A 15,976-nucleotide genomic window follows, 5' to 3' on the forward strand; every position below is an offset into this window, starting at 1 on the left:
CAATTGGTTTATTTCTAGCAGTGTCTTCCTGGATATCCTTCAAGTGAGTCTATATCTTTGCTTTTCTCAATTCTGTTTCATTAGTTGAGCTTGTATTCTCTTTAGTAATGGATGCTACTGTTTCCCTTTCTACCACATGAAAAGGGTAATTATATACTTCTGCTATACCTAATACTGTACCTTGTGACATTTTAACTTTTCTTTCTGTTATTTACAACATGTAAAGTTATTTTACCTTGTCTAACTTCATGTGAGCTGGATGTATAATATATTCCATTTATTTGCGATTCTTCTATAATTGTTAAGATTTCTTTCCCTTCGTATAATGGCTTTACTGTACATTCTATCCATGTACTTTCTCCTGGTTTAAGTCTTAATTTTCTAATTTAAAGTAAATTTCATGCTTGGATTTGTGTTACACAACTGGTATTCTGCATTATCCTTCGTTAGGATACCTTTGAGTGAGGACTTTTCCTGAGTTCTGTTTTTCCTAATCATTTTTACATAGTGGTATTTTGTGATTCTTATATTTCCTTCTAATCACTAATTGTTCTCTAGCTGCTTCAATTGTAATTCCTTGTTTAGTCATAGTTGGATATCCAGTTAGTAAGTGTGCAAATGCAAAATATATTCCCCTTGCTACTAGAATCTTTTCCTTGAATGGGACACTTCCTAACTTAAATGGTAAATCAAATTGTCCTATTAATTCGATTGTTTCCTTGAGCATCTGTGATTTTACAGTCTACTACTGGGTTTAAACTTAAATGGGAGAAGTATGCTTGATACGTATACCTTTTTGGGCATTATAATCTTTGGACTTCATACTGTAATGGACTCTTACTGTTTTTTTTTCACTGGATCTAAAACTGAATCTAATTCCAGTAAAGTTGAACTTCCTGCAACTGATTAGTCTTCCTTTATCTACTCTTCCATACTTTGCCTGGCAATGCCTTGACACAGGAAATCGTAAACTATAACTTTGTCCCTTGTTTTTACTGTGTAGGAATATCCATGGTTCCAACTGTTTAAAAATTTACTGTTGAATCAGCTGACAATTCTTGGTCTGGCTGGTATACCAGGCTTTTAGTTTGATCATTGCTCTGACCCCTATTGTGATTCTGGTTACTGTTCCTCCTAACTTGTGGAGACTGACTTTCATTTTTACCTCTGCCTTGTGACTGTGATCTTGTCTAGGTCTATTCTTACAATCTGGCAGTATGTCCTGTTCTCTTATGAGAAGGACGATAAGCTTCTCCATAGCATTCACTTGCGTTATACCCTTTCTTTTGGCAGTGGTAACGTGTAACTTTCGAAGATCTTCCCTGAAATGTGTTCCTTGGGTTCCTATTCTGATTTCTAGCTGGTGTCCTATATCTTTTATTCTGGGAAGTTTGATGACTATTTTCCTTTCTTTTTTGTCCAACACACTAAAGGTCTATATAGATCATTCCCTTTGGGGTTTCTACCAAAAATTTTCCTCACTTCAGCTTTCATTTCAATGACACCATCTTCTAAACCCTAGTATGATTTATCTTTTCAAGAGCTTTTCAGGGTAGGCTTCCCAACATCAAAGCTAACCCAAACATATTTTGGCAATTTTCAATTGACATTAGCTTTTGTCCTGCTACATCCGTAGTCGATGTTGTGTCTGCAACTAAATGACCCCATTCCTTGAAATGACTAAATAACTGAGGATTCATTCTGAGGTATTTTCTTTTATCTACTCTCCATCCTTGGACTATCTTTGGAAGGCTGACAACAGGGTCCGTTTCACCTACTGTGGAGTATATTGTCTTAAGGTATTGCTTTAGTTCCTCCCAATTCTGAAGTCTTTTATAGGCACTAGAATGAACATAACATCCTATATCTCCTGAAGATAAGTCTAAATAGGCCCTAACTTCATTTAGTTTCTCTGTGTCTGTTCCTGCTATATTATTTAAATGGGTTTCAATTTGTTCGATCAGTTTCTAAATTGAAAGCATCGTGTTCTCCTTTTCTTCCCAAAAACTTTATAATGTGGTCACCTGCATGCAACTTATGAGCAACTTTGGAGGTCGTGTTTGCTGAAATTGGAGATATGGGTATACTAGGTGTACCCATTGTTAATTTGTTTGACTTCTTGTATGAACTTGATAAATTTGACAGTTGTTGGACCCCAGCCAACTACTTGGAGTTCAAAGAGAAAGATGCGGGATAAATTGCATTTTCTTTCATTCTTACATAATTTTTTTTATTTATAAACTAAAATCTTGCTAATTCACTTTAGTATTTTTTTTAATGAATTTATATTATTGCTGTTTGCATTAATATTGATATTTGAAAATCTGTAAATCATTTATCATCCAAAAAACATACATTTCTGTAAGAGAGAGAGAGAGAGAGAGAGAGAGATGAGAGAGAGAGAGAGGATGAGGGAGGGAGAGAGAGAGAGAGAGAGAGAGATTTTCGTAGTATTTGTAAAATACTTTCACATATGATTTTTGTAATTAGTTATTATTATTATTATTATTATTATTATTATTATTATTAATATTACTATTATCATTATTATTAATATTACTATTATCATATGAAAATATTAATAAACATATTATACATAGTTTACCATAAAAATCTCTCATCTCAGTAGAGAGAGAGAGAGAGAGAGAGAGAGACCTGGAGTTCGAAAGAAAGATGCGTGAAGACTGGGATTTCCTTCATTCTTACGTAGTTTTTTAGATTTATAAACTAAAATCTTACTAATTCAATGTAGTATTTTCTTTATTGAAGTGATTGCTCTTTACATTAATATTAATATTAGAAAATTAGTAAATCATTTATCACACAAAAAGCATACATCCCTGTAAGGGAGAGAGAGAGAGAATTATTAGTTATTATGTGATATCATTTAATCTTATTAAACTTACTAATACAGTATTGATCAATATTAATATTTTAAAATTAGTAAATCATTTTTGTATCATAAAAATGTATTTAGGCATGAAAATAACATCAAAATACACTAATTAGTGATTATTTATCGTCGGAAAATCCTGCGAATAGGCGAATTCACCGCAAATAATGGGTAGATATGGTCCAGATAAAAATCTGTGAATCAGTGAGTCCGCGAAACCGTAGAACGCGAATAAGGGGGCCCACTGTATATATATATATATATATATATATATATATATATATATAGTATATATATATATACATATATACATACATACAGTGGACCCCCTGTATTTGCGTTCTCCGGATTTGCGGACTCACACATTCGCAGATTTCTCTCAGGAACGTTTCCCCGCATTATTCGCGGAAAATTTGCACATTCATGGTATTTTTCTATGAGAAATATCCACAAATTCCTGGGTTTTTTTATCAGTTTCATCATAAAATGCACTATAACTATATTAGTTTTATATCATTTACAATATATATTTCAATGATAACAATATTCGACAAAATAAATAAAAGTATAAAGCATTTAATATAAAATTTAGCTTTCAATATAACATTTAGCATAAGAGATGTATAAAATCTTACATAACCGCGGTGACGTCACGCCCAGCTGACTAGAGACTGAACGAGGGAGCATTGATATGTGGAGGAGAGAAGAAGAGAGAGTTAAAATATTACTGTATGTATGTAAAAGCAATAACAATTCACATAAGGGAATTTCTCAATAAATTTAACGTAATAATAAAACATGAAAACAATCAAATGCAATACAGAAAAAAAAGTCTTAATTGAGCCAGTGTTCTGTTTGTCAAGTGAGACGGTCTGGTTGAACAATATTAACAAAATAGGAAATGAAAGAACAAAGCTTTTCACAATAGAATTTAGCACAAATGATTAGCAAAATCATTTTTCATTGCACTGATACACAGCTAACTTGAGGTAGAGGGAGGAATCGTTTATATTTGAGGAACAATGAATGAATGATTTTAAGTTATTGTGCGTTGTGGTATTGTTGAAGAGAAGAGACAGTAAAATCTTTACTATAACATGTACGTAAAAGCAGTACCAATTCACATAAAAAATAAAATGTTATTTCACAATAAATTTAACATAATGATAAAATATGAAAGCAATCAAGTGCAATACAGAAAAAAAGTCTTAATTGAGCCAGTGTTCGGTGCGCTGAGTGAGACGGTCTAGTTGAACAATATTTAACAAAACAGTAAATGAAAGAACAAAGCTTTCACAATAAAATTTAGCGCAAATGATTAACAAAATCATTCGTCAATGCGATGATGCACAGCTAACTTGAGGTAGAGGGAGGTAGCATTTATAGTTTTTAGGAATAATGAGTGGATGATTTTAAGTTATCGTGCGTCGTGGTATTGTTGAGGAGAGAAGAGACAGTAAAATAAAATTAACTTAATGATAAAACATGAAAACAAATGCAATACAGTAAAAAAAAAAAAACTTACTCGAGTCAGTATTTGGTGTGCAGAGAGAGAGAGAGAGAGAGAGAGAGAGAGAGAGAGAGAGAGAGAGAGAGAGAGAGAGAGAGAACGACTCTGCTTCCCATTGACTTGTCAGCTGATCTGGGATGATTATTCGTCCATTTCTTTCACTTAAACTCGATCTGCTCAAATCACTTTTATTTTTGTTACAGTAAAATAACAATCTAGTGATAATTGCTTTTTATGAATTTTTTACTACTGTAAAAGTAACTCAGCTCTGTAATAAACAAGCTGGCGCTGCTCTCAGCTTCTGCATGCCTTAGATTGTTTGTAAGCGGCATCCTTGTGAAAAGTTACTTTATCTCTCTTTCCTTTTCTTGCATTCTTGACTTATTACTCATTTGTTTGCAAAATCCTCATGTTTGTTTTAAAAGTCTGCCGTTTGCCAACAGCAAGTTTTTGTATTGGGGCATAATTAATCTATTTTGTGCACTTGAGATCCAAGTGTAAACACACTGATTACTCTCTCTCTCTCTCTCTCTCTCTCTCTCTCTCTCTCTCTCTCTCTCTCTCTCTCTCTCTCTCTCTCTCTCTCTCTCTCTCTCTCTCTGACATACAATCGGACACACACACACACACACTATCGATTCCTTTGATTATTTTTATACCTAATATGTGAATAAAATGGTTTTGTTATCAACCTTTGCATACTGCAACCAATTTGGTTTGCTCAAAGCGTTCCCACCTCTCCTCCCCCATCCCCCAGCTGGCCAGCGCCATTTTTACTAAAAAGTTCGTAAATCGTACACAGAAAAAATAAACTTAAGAAAATTTTACTTCATATAACGTACTGTTTCATTACTTTACACACTTAATTTCACTTTTGAACACATTGATATAATAGAAAAATGTGAAAAGAGGGACTTTTTGCATTGGCTGGAATGAATTATCCTGATTCCCTTTGTTTTTTATGGCGATATTTGTTTCATATTTCAAACAAATCGTACTTCGAACAGCCTTCTGGAACGGATTAAGTTCGAAGTACGAGGTACTATATATATATATATTATATATATATATATAGACATACATACATATATGTAAAGAAGCAATCAGTAATCGAATAAACTAAATATCTTAATATTATGAATAAGGGCATACAGAGAATAACTGATAAATAACAGAAAGGTTTGGAGAGGTGATAGCCAAACCGACAACAAGTGGGAAAACATCTACACTTCTGTCTTGAAAAACCTTGCTGATGATGTCCCTAAATGTCTTGGGAGATCTCCAAAAGCAAAACGGGTACCCCATAAACAAATAATTGAATGTTTGTTTCATATTCAAACTTAATATCATTGTGTGTTATGTATCTTTTTTTGAAAAAATAAATGATAGTACATATATGTATATATGTGTGTATGTGTGTGTGTGGGTGTGTGCTTGCAATTGTTCCTTATTTTATCAAAGATCTCAGGTCTTTTTTAGCACATGATTGCCAGATGAACATCTTTGACACTCACTTTGGAAAAATTCTTTTAAATATATATTTAACAATGTCCAGTAGGGACATTACATGAACAATATATTTTACATTGTCTTAGATCTTTTAACACAGTAATAAAAATAACCACATGCTGCATTTGTGAAGCCAAAAACACTAAAGTACATTTTTTTCTTCTGACTTGACAATGCATTTGGTAGGTAACAAAATCTGGTAGGTTGAGATGCCAGTATATATTGGCATTTGTTCCTATGGGGATACCAACCATTGCCTTTTATATAAAGTCTCTTCAGCACTCAGTGTATGAAAGCAATCATTGAAACTTTGAAAGGTTATGCTCAATGTTGGAGATGGTGGATGAGCTGGGGAATGCCCTCACTTACCCATGCTTCACTTTTTTGGAGGGTGTTACAGTCACTTCAAACCCTTACTTTTGTGTTGGCAGTGCTGTTGTCTCCTTTGTGAACCTGATGATGCGAATTGATCATCAGAAGTTGGCTTTAACACAAGTTTTGCGCATAAGCTTTATGTTCACTTGGTTATCAGAGCAGTTAACAGACTATGGTCACAATAGATTGTTACTTGCTGGAGAAAAGTTTACATATTCATTATTTTTACCTTCACTGATTATGTCATTCAAGAAATGTAATCGTCATATATTTCTGCTTTTCAAATTCTGAAAAAGCAACCTAATATTAGTGCCTTGTTTTACATTCCAAACTGTTTGGGATATACCTTTTCCAAACTTTGTAAATGAATTAGAGACCTGTTTAGATATCTTACAGTATCCAAGTGCTCAGTTGGATCCTACATTCTTAAAAGATACTGGGACTTTCAAAATCTTGTCTGCTCACCTAAGTCACACTTAGGCATAGTCATGATAATTCAGATATGATGAAACAAGACCTCATTTTTATTAACTTCAAATTTTCTTCCTGCAAACCCATTAGTAGTACAATAGATCTCCTCCTCTTAGTCCCATGGCTCTAGCTGTATTGTGTATGTTGTGGTTAAGAATGCATGTAACCATAGTCCTTTTTTTTTTTTTTTTTTTTTTTTTTGTCTTAAGACAAAAGGCAAATGTTGATCATAATAAATGCCATATCAGGCATATGATATGGTAAGTGGGCTTTTAAGATAACACTCATATCATAAAAACCTTTTCAAAAGCCTTACAAACTCTCATTACATTATGCAAGTTCTTATAATTTTCTAATGAATTAGTACCGAAATGTATTTCATGGTGGAAATATTTAATAGTAATAACAATATAATGTATACTGAAATATAATATTTTAGATGTGTTAAACATTTTCATTTTTGTATTCTGCTAACTATCAGTATATAAAAATCAGTAAACCAGCCAGAGAAGAGCCTTTTATTAGGCTCAGAGGTCTGGATAAACTAATCTTTTATAATAAAATAATAACTATCAGTCCCCTATTTGAACTATAGATGTGTAGCCATTATTCCATCATAAATATATGTTTCTCTTGGAGACATTTAGTAATGAAACAATACTACTTTAGGTCTTCCCATAGTTTTAGGATTCTTGTTGTTCATGTTATGCTTTTATGAATCTTAGAGCTGTATGCCCTTGGCCATTAAAAATTGGGTTTTAAAAATGAGAGGTCATTTCTGTCATGTTTCATGATTTTTAATTCTAAAATCCCAATAAGAGTACTCCTTATTAAACTGAGTTTTCAGAATAATATAGGATGGTATGATCTTGTTAATAGATATTCTCATGACATGGAATATGTTTACCTCATGTATAGTGTATTTTAATTCTAGACTTGATTATGTTATTTTCAGCTGTGCGGTATTTTGGGAAGGACTTCAAAGCTATTGCCGAGATTGTTGGTAACAAGACAGAAAACCATGTAAGAAGCTTCTTTGTGACGTACAGAAAACGATACAACTTGGATGTTGTACTCAGAGAGTGGGAAGAAGAGCATGGACCAGTCCGTGCAAACTCGGATGAGTAACCTGGTGTTGATACTCAGAAAGTAATTTGATATTTAAGCTTTTGAAGTTATATATTTAGTCATCACTCATAAGTCATTGCATATATTTATCAAACATTTTCCACTTGCCCATTACAAGCATATTTTTAAGGGGTCAAACCATCAGTGGTTTGATTTTCAAAAGACAGTTTACAAGTTATAAAAGTTATACCTCTAAAGTTCCTGTAAAGGAATGATCATTACTGATCATCTTATCTCCAAATATTAATTTGTTGATGTTTCTGTAAGTTCTGGAACACTTGCTCTTGGATTTGTATTATACTACCTCTGGGTGTTGATTCTTTCATCTTCTGTCTGTACAGTAAAAGTTTTCATCATACACATTCATTTTTATCCTTTATCCACTTTGTGCTTGGAGTCATCAGTAAAATTATGGTAGTGAACTGCACTTTGCTGTAGTGATGTCTGCATATCCTGTTATACTAGTAGACCTGCCAAGCATTCCCTTGTTGCTCACCAGTGTTTGCCACCCAACTACTACAGTTCATATACAATTCCTTGACTTGTAGATATTATAAACACTTTTTAGTGCACTTTTCAGTAGTTCTGGATTACACTATTAATGAAGGGTGGCAGGGCTTTCTCAAATGACACTAGATTAGGAATTTGAATAAAAAGTGTTGGTTTTGTTTGAGATGTAGAGAATATGTTTATATTCAATTTTTTCCTGTTCCGTATTGTGTGGTATATTTATTTCTATATTATTAAAAGTATTTTTTGCATACTTTACTTTATGTGGTTATAAGAACCCAAGCTTTTTCAACCAGTTTGGACCAAGGTAATATAAGCTTCTAGTTTCTTGGAGGTATTGTACCTGATGGTAATATATACTGCTATTTTCTCAGCTGTGTTGATATTTTCATTTGTATTTTGCCGAAAATTTAGCATGTTTTAATATACGTATTTGATGAATTTTAGAACGTCTAAAACTAATATGTAACTAACTGATGAAAAACTATTTGAACAAGTTTAGAATATGCCTTTAGTCTTGTGCACCAGCAAGGACTTAATGTATATTGTAAAGCACACTTACAAGCATACAATTGCTGTTAATCTGTTTCCCTCAGATTTCTAGATCTCAGCCACTGAACAAACCAAGTTCCTTAGAAGGATTGCTTTTCACTGTTTTATTGTTTATCTGAATACCTCATTGTGTTCTACATTTTCTTAATTGTAAACAAAGTGCCATTAATTATCTTTAAATTTTCTATAGTGAAAACCTCCTTGCAGTCCTGAAAAGTGAATGTAAATAATGATGTTATTGCTTGTCAGGAATGAACCTGAACAGATTGTGTATTTATTTCATGCTGTCTTCACTCTGCTTTCTGCTGTTTCAAGCAGACAACTAGAAGTGTGAATTACTGATATTGAAAATTTTACTTTGTCTTGAGTACAAGGCAGCATCACACCCATGAGGTTTCTCTCATGGGACTTATCATGAGTTTTACATGTAATAAGATAGCCATCATCACAATATCATACAGACTAGTGCATTGGTATAAGAATGATTCATCAGAAAATCAGACTTGCTTCAAATTGTTCAGAAGTGTAAAGAAGTTTATTTCTTGAATTAAGATGCTTTTTGTTTAATGATTATGTAAGTAAATAATTGAATTATGCATACTTGTCATTTGTCATCTTTGCTGGTGCTAATATTTATTTCTCTTGAGAATCATAGTTTTATTTTTACAGGCATTTTGCAGGTTGGCATGTCATAACCATGCATACAGCATTTCTGATATCCAGGAACTTTGAATGGTGTTAAACTAGGATCTCATTGTAATCCCAACACAACATAAAATTATACAGGTATCTTTTGTGAATTGAGAGCTGAGTATTCATACTCAGCTGATGTTGTGATCTTATGATTTCATAACTATTTGTAAAATTTAATTTGTCTTTGTCACAACATTGAGATACAAAATCTTTTGTTGTGGTGTGGGCTTAGGAAATTTAGCTATTGCTTGTTGTGCACTCCACCACAACATAACTTTATGTATGATGATGAAGTGACATATAAAATGACTGTATTGAAGAAAAAAATTGATGTAAGAACAGCTATCTTATGCTCTCTATCATCAAGTTGAGCATTTTTAAAGAGTATATATGGAGCTTTAGTTATTGGTAACAGTTTAAAAGTTCAATTTAAAGAATAAATCACTGCCTGAATATAGTATTCTTAAGGTACTTGCATATTGTATTTTAAGTGTCATTTAATAGATGTTTATATATGAGGCTAGCATGTCACATGAAGATAGCTCTATTTTGAAGATTTTCTTTCTTCTGGAATTGCCTTGGAGTCATAGTAGAGGATACCTTCTATCCAGAGTCTTTGATCCTTGATAGATAATGTTTCATTTCCTTTTTACATTTGGATATCCTTTTTAAACATTTATGTGGATAGCCATCCTTTATCTTTCATAACTTATTTGGATATTCTTAATTTAGTAGATCATTCCCTCACCTAATTTTTGCTCTAGCAAAAGTACAAACTCATTAGTTGCTCATCATTGTCAGATCATGAATATGGTAGTAACAAGATTCATGCACATTTAAGGTGTAGAATTTACCAATCTTGAAGTACTATACTCTGCATTTGTTATATTGTAATTGAATAATGGAGATTTTTATTATGCATTGTTTGGCATTTTTGCACTTGCTGTTCAAGTAAGTTAGTGTTATTTGAGTCACTTTTGTCATCATGTCCCTCATATTAGGCTCTGAAAATGGATAACTAAAATAGTTTATAAATACCAAGAAATTTGCTTGAATGGTCTTTCTTTGCTTTTTTCTGATGAAACATTTTAAAATTCAGATTAAACTTGTACTTATGTGAGGTATGCAACATAGATGGGTATAGAGAATAAATTTCTCATTATGATAGTGTATAGAACATATTGATAAAATACAAGTGATCAAGGAATCAATAGGTAATTTAGGCCATTAATGGCAGAGCTCATTTTTTTAGGAAAGTGGCAAATGATAATCTGTGCTTAGATAGGTGAATTATTGCAGTGTAGCATCCTAACAGTTTATGGTTTTTTAAATTTTTTAGGTGAAGTTGGAAAATATTTAGGCAACAAAGACTTGAAGCTAATTTGTTGTGATGGTAAACCTTATTTGTAATGATATTATCCTCCTTTCAAAGTGGTGATGCATCTATTTTAATTGAGTAATGCATAGGTTGAATACAGCCATAATCCTTCCATTAATATTAAATAATGCAAGCACCACTAGTTGGTTACGGCAGTGGTGAAAATAGTGTACACTAAGCATACTTGTAGATATTTGATTTGATTTAACTTAACACTTGTTTTATTTCAAGCTCAAGGTTATTTTATGTAGCATTATAATATGAAAAACATATGCAAAAAGAAATTTTATCTAGCTGGATGAATACACTTCACATTATCCTGAGTTTTCAGGATTATATGCTTTGAAGATCCATACTTTTCTTTACCCGTCATATACCAATATAAAATACAAACTTTAAATAATTGCTAGGCAATAGAAATAAGACATTTGTAAATATGGAACAAGAGAAGTATCTTTAATTCTTAGATGTCCACATGAATAACCAACCTCTTACTTTTGTAGATGCTTACTACAGGTTTAAGGGAGGGCATTAGGCAAAAGTAAAAATGAGGTTTGTATTTATGAAACTAAAACTTTTCAAGATTTTGTATTATTCTGAATTTTTATGCTGGTATGCAGTGTTGATCATACATTATTGCATATTGAAAGGTTAGAGAAACAGAAATTTACATGAGATAAACTTGTATTATAAATTATTTTTGCCGATTATTGGATTTTTTAAGCCTTTGTGTACTGTCCTGCCTATGTTTTGAGCTCATACAAGTAGTCCCTGCAAACTGTGGAAATGTTTTTGCATAGATACCTTACATACCTGTCTTCATTTAATTTAGAATTTGTAAAATATGTGAAAAAGTAAATTTATATAGAACAAACTGCAGTTACTAGTAAAAACATTAATAACTAGTTGGAATAATTGAAAAATTAAGGAAATACCATTGAAAAGGCACTTTTGCTTAGAAAGAATGCAGTTCACCTTTTCTGCAGTGGAAGTTGTATCGTTTGCCCTCCAACATATCGAGAAGTTTCACCTTCTAGTCAAGCTTCATTACGGTCTTCTTTCTTTTAGCTTCTTTACCAGAAGCCTTAGAAGGGGCAGGGTCCTTTTTAGGGCCCATTTTTGGCATGATGCTCACAGATATTTGCTGATACTTACAAAAAAGCTTTGCGTTTATGTTCAAGTATGTCAGTAACTTTCTACACAGTGAGGATGATGGAGATGCGCGATGTACCCACAATACCATCTCCGCGAGATGGGGTCGGGTTTCAACCAATCAACGCCAAGTGTACAGCCAATGAGCGACAAGGAAAGTGAATGCTGGTGTGTATACAACAGCCAATAGCTTGTCGATTATCATTTAGTTTGGGTACTGCTTTAAGAAGGTGTCACAGCATCATAAGATTTATCTGTGGAAAATTGGCTTGGGTGAAGCATCTTTTAAGAAAACTCAATTGTGTTACTGAAATTTTGCTGTGTTTACATTAAAGTATTACTGAACTGTAATATTTGAAAATTAATAAATCTTTTTTTTCCATCATAAAAAATGTATCTAGTCATGAAAATATCCTTAGTACGTATGCATAAAAAATATGTACATACTGCATGTGGCAGACAAACATACATACCCTGCTATATTCCCATTGTCTTACGTATTTTAGATATGGTCTGCGTACTTTTAGTATCATTCTAAAACACTTAATGTACATACATATATTTAGAAATCATCTTAAAACATTTCCTAAAATTTACAGTCTGCACAATACGTACCCAATTGACCCAATACGTACGTACGTAAGTTCAATGGTCTCTCATTTGTGCAATTTTTGCCTGTGCAGTATACACTACTACAAAGATTTATTCTTTAAAATGTCCTCTAAACGTTCTGCTTCTCCTAAGGCTTCTGCCAAAGAGTCTTAAGCGTCAGAGGTTCTTACAGTAAATGAGTGCTGAGGAGAAAATAGATGTGATAGTCATGTTAACAGTGGGCAGAAGTCATGGAGAAGTAGCAGCCCATTACTGCATGACTGAAAGTGCAGTCACCTGTAGTGAGATCGAATATGAGCAGGGCAAAATACTTGGGGAGACCATTCTTGGACAAGAACTCGCCTCCCTCTTTAGTAATGCTATCCCATCAACGGACCAGGCCTTTGAGAAATTTCGTGGTTCACAATTTGATCAGGGAGGTACAGACAACAGTCAAGGCATGGGATAGAAATAAAGAAAGGGCCACAACTTTCATTAATACTATAAATGAAATAGTGAAGCCCTACCTTGACTTGTTTGTACAAATGTACAATTACCTCAAGATAGTGGTGCCTCTTGAATTCCCTGATGAAGCGCCTCCTGAAGAAGGTGTCAAAGCGCCCTCAGAGGATCTGTAACTCCTCTACTTTGCTGTGCAGTCTTTCTTAATTGTCATTCATCAGGTTGCATGGCTATATGATCATCATCTATAATCAACATTAATCACAAGTAAATGCTGTATGGTTTCATATTATTATGTGCATATATTATACAGTAAATAACATGAAATTACAGAATATTTCTGTACAAAAATATTCACATCCACAAAAAGGGGGCCCGGATGAATAATTCTAAGATATGTTCCACAGAGAACCCTACGAATGGGCAAGTCCTCCCACGAATAATTTTTACAGGTTCCAAAGAAAAATCTGCTAATCCAGAGATTGCAAATACGGGGGGCCCACTGTACTATTTCTTCAGTGAAAGAGTAAATAACATTAAAAAGACCAAGTAACAGTCTAAAAACATTTAAAAAGCGTTCAGTGCTTCCAATGAATCATTTCTGGGGATGTTTGTTCGTGGCTTGAAGCACGGTTCGCGAACCGGAACAAAACATTTTTGAACATCTGGTTTGTAACCCGATTTGTTAGTGAACAGGGTTGTTCATGAGCTGAGGTACCACTGTATATGGTAAAAAGTTCTGTCGGCTTCAAATATACAGCTAAGACAGTCGAAGCAGGAACCAGGATGGAGGGCATAAGCTATGGTGATTTGGATTCTTGCAATGATCTTTCCTTCTTAGTTTTTTTTTTTTATGGCAGTTGTCCAAGTAAGCGACTGGAGAATCGGTAATGCTGTCCATGGTCTCTAACTCAGAAATGTCAACACTACATTTACATGGAAAAGTGTTTGTGAGTTGGAAGGTATTGCCTGGACTTCCCAGTGTAGTGGTACAAAGTTCATTGTATGTTCTGTGCTTAATAGATATTCACTGGTAATGTAAATTTACTTTCTGTGAGCTGGGGATGGGATTTTGTTTTTACCTGTAGGTGTATCTGCAGTCTTTGGCAGCCATATGCTTGGTTCCTCTAGGTTCTAATTTTAAGATGTGAGAGGGTTCTTAGGCTTGATCAGTGATGTTCAATCTCTGGGACACTGTGACTGCACAATGACCTCATTAGGCAACCTTTTAAAGCTTAAAAAACAGATTATAATTACTTATAAATAGTATCCAGGAATTTGTTGAAGCATTTTCAGGAAGTATTTGATTTTCTTTTTGAAAGTTTTTGTCTTTCTGCATATTAGAAGAGATTGATGTGGCTCAACAAAAGATTTTGACTAGGTTGTAACTTTATAGAGAGCACCGTTTTACTGAGGACTGACACGACAACATTGGACTAGAACTCACATTTGGTATTAGCATTGCTAATACCTACATTTTTTCTCGTTTTACAACACTTTATGGCTTAATTTCTCCTCTTCAGTAAGGTCACCTGTACTTATTTATACCTAGCCCTCTACTTTAGATGCTCAACATTAATTTCATCACTTCATTCTTCAGGTTTGCCATTTGTTTGCCTTTATTATCTTACCTTCTTTGTCCACATGAATCCTCATTTATTTCATGTATGAGGTACATGATATACTTGCCATGTACAGGCAGTTCCCAGCTTACGATGGGTGTTCTGTTCTTGACGTGTCATAAGCCGAAAATCGTCGTAAGCCGGAAAAAACCTAAGAAAACCTTGCTATTAATGCTTTGGCTGTATTAAAAACTTATGTAATCTGCATTTTTATTGCATATTTCACCCACAGAAAAAAACTTCAAATATTGATTATTTTGCATTTTTGGAGTCATTTCTTCCACCAGATCGTCATCGTAAGCAGTGTAACCCTGGAACATGCGTCATAAACCTAGAAATAATTTCTGATGAATATAATTGAAAAGCGTTGTAACCTCGGAATGTTGTAAGCCGGGGACTGCCCGTAATGGTTATTGATATAGAATTCTCTTTTACAAGTAGTCAAAGCAAAGTTACTAGTAACATCAATTGTACCTGATCATGTTGGTGTTGGCAGACTAATCAGAGACCTTCATTTTAATAGTCATTTGTGAAAATAATTGACCCAGGTAATTTCACAGAACTGCAAGGTTAATACAGAAATTCATTTTGAAAGTGTCAAGGAGCTAGCAGAAAAATCTGTGTGATGGATGATGTCAATCCAGGGCTTTAGGTTTGAGTTTCAGCTGACTTATAAATAAACTGCTGGAACCGTGACGTTCCTATAAGCGCAAGCAGACCATCCAAGGTTGGTCCGCCTGTAGGCTAGCGCTGACCACGTACCAATCTACCTATGCGCTGCGTAGCAGGAGCCTGGGAACAAAGAGGGCGGATCTCCCCCTCTACTTGCTGGGAACAAAGGAGAGTGCAAATTATTCATAAAATTACCCAAGGCCCCTCCTGACGTTTCCGATACAGAACCGCTAGGAGAAACCGAAGGGGTATGAGACAATTCAAAAGCAGGTGGAGAAACATATGGAGCAGCCTGGTTTATTACCGATACAAAAGAAAGCCGGTAAGGTTTGGTCATCCAACCAAAGATGGCGTCACCCCCTTTCTTTTGTATTGGCTTTTCCCATAGAACTTCTTCCACTGTTCCACCGACCAACCGCGACAAACAGAACACGGATTAGTAACCGTACATACGTTTT

At 34.0% G+C, this 15,976-nt stretch overlaps 1 protein-coding gene across 2 annotated transcripts in view; it reads left to right on the plus strand.

Annotated features, from left to right (window-relative positions):
* Positions 1–15,520, plus strand: part of LOC135196174 (REST corepressor-like) — a 117,843-nt gene extending 102,323 nt beyond the window's left edge. The window contains exon 11 of one of the 2 annotated variants that reach the window (XR_010310339.1): positions 7,714–7,848. Coding sequence is in view for 1 of the 2 variants with exons in the window: in XM_064222758.1 (XP_064078828.1) it covers positions 7,714–7,886 (173 nt within the window). In the remaining variant the exon portion in view is untranslated. Of the gene's footprint in view, positions 1–7,713 lie in introns of both variants that reach the window. The other variant, XM_064222758.1, reaches the window with a different exon arrangement.
* The last annotated feature ends 456 nt before the right edge of the window (positions 15,521–15,976 follow it).

Source organism: Macrobrachium nipponense, chromosome 17 (assembly GCF_015104395.2).
Source record: "Macrobrachium nipponense isolate FS-2020 chromosome 17, ASM1510439v2, whole genome shotgun sequence".
NCBI classification, from domain to species: domain Eukaryota; kingdom Metazoa; phylum Arthropoda; class Malacostraca; order Decapoda; family Palaemonidae; genus Macrobrachium; species Macrobrachium nipponense.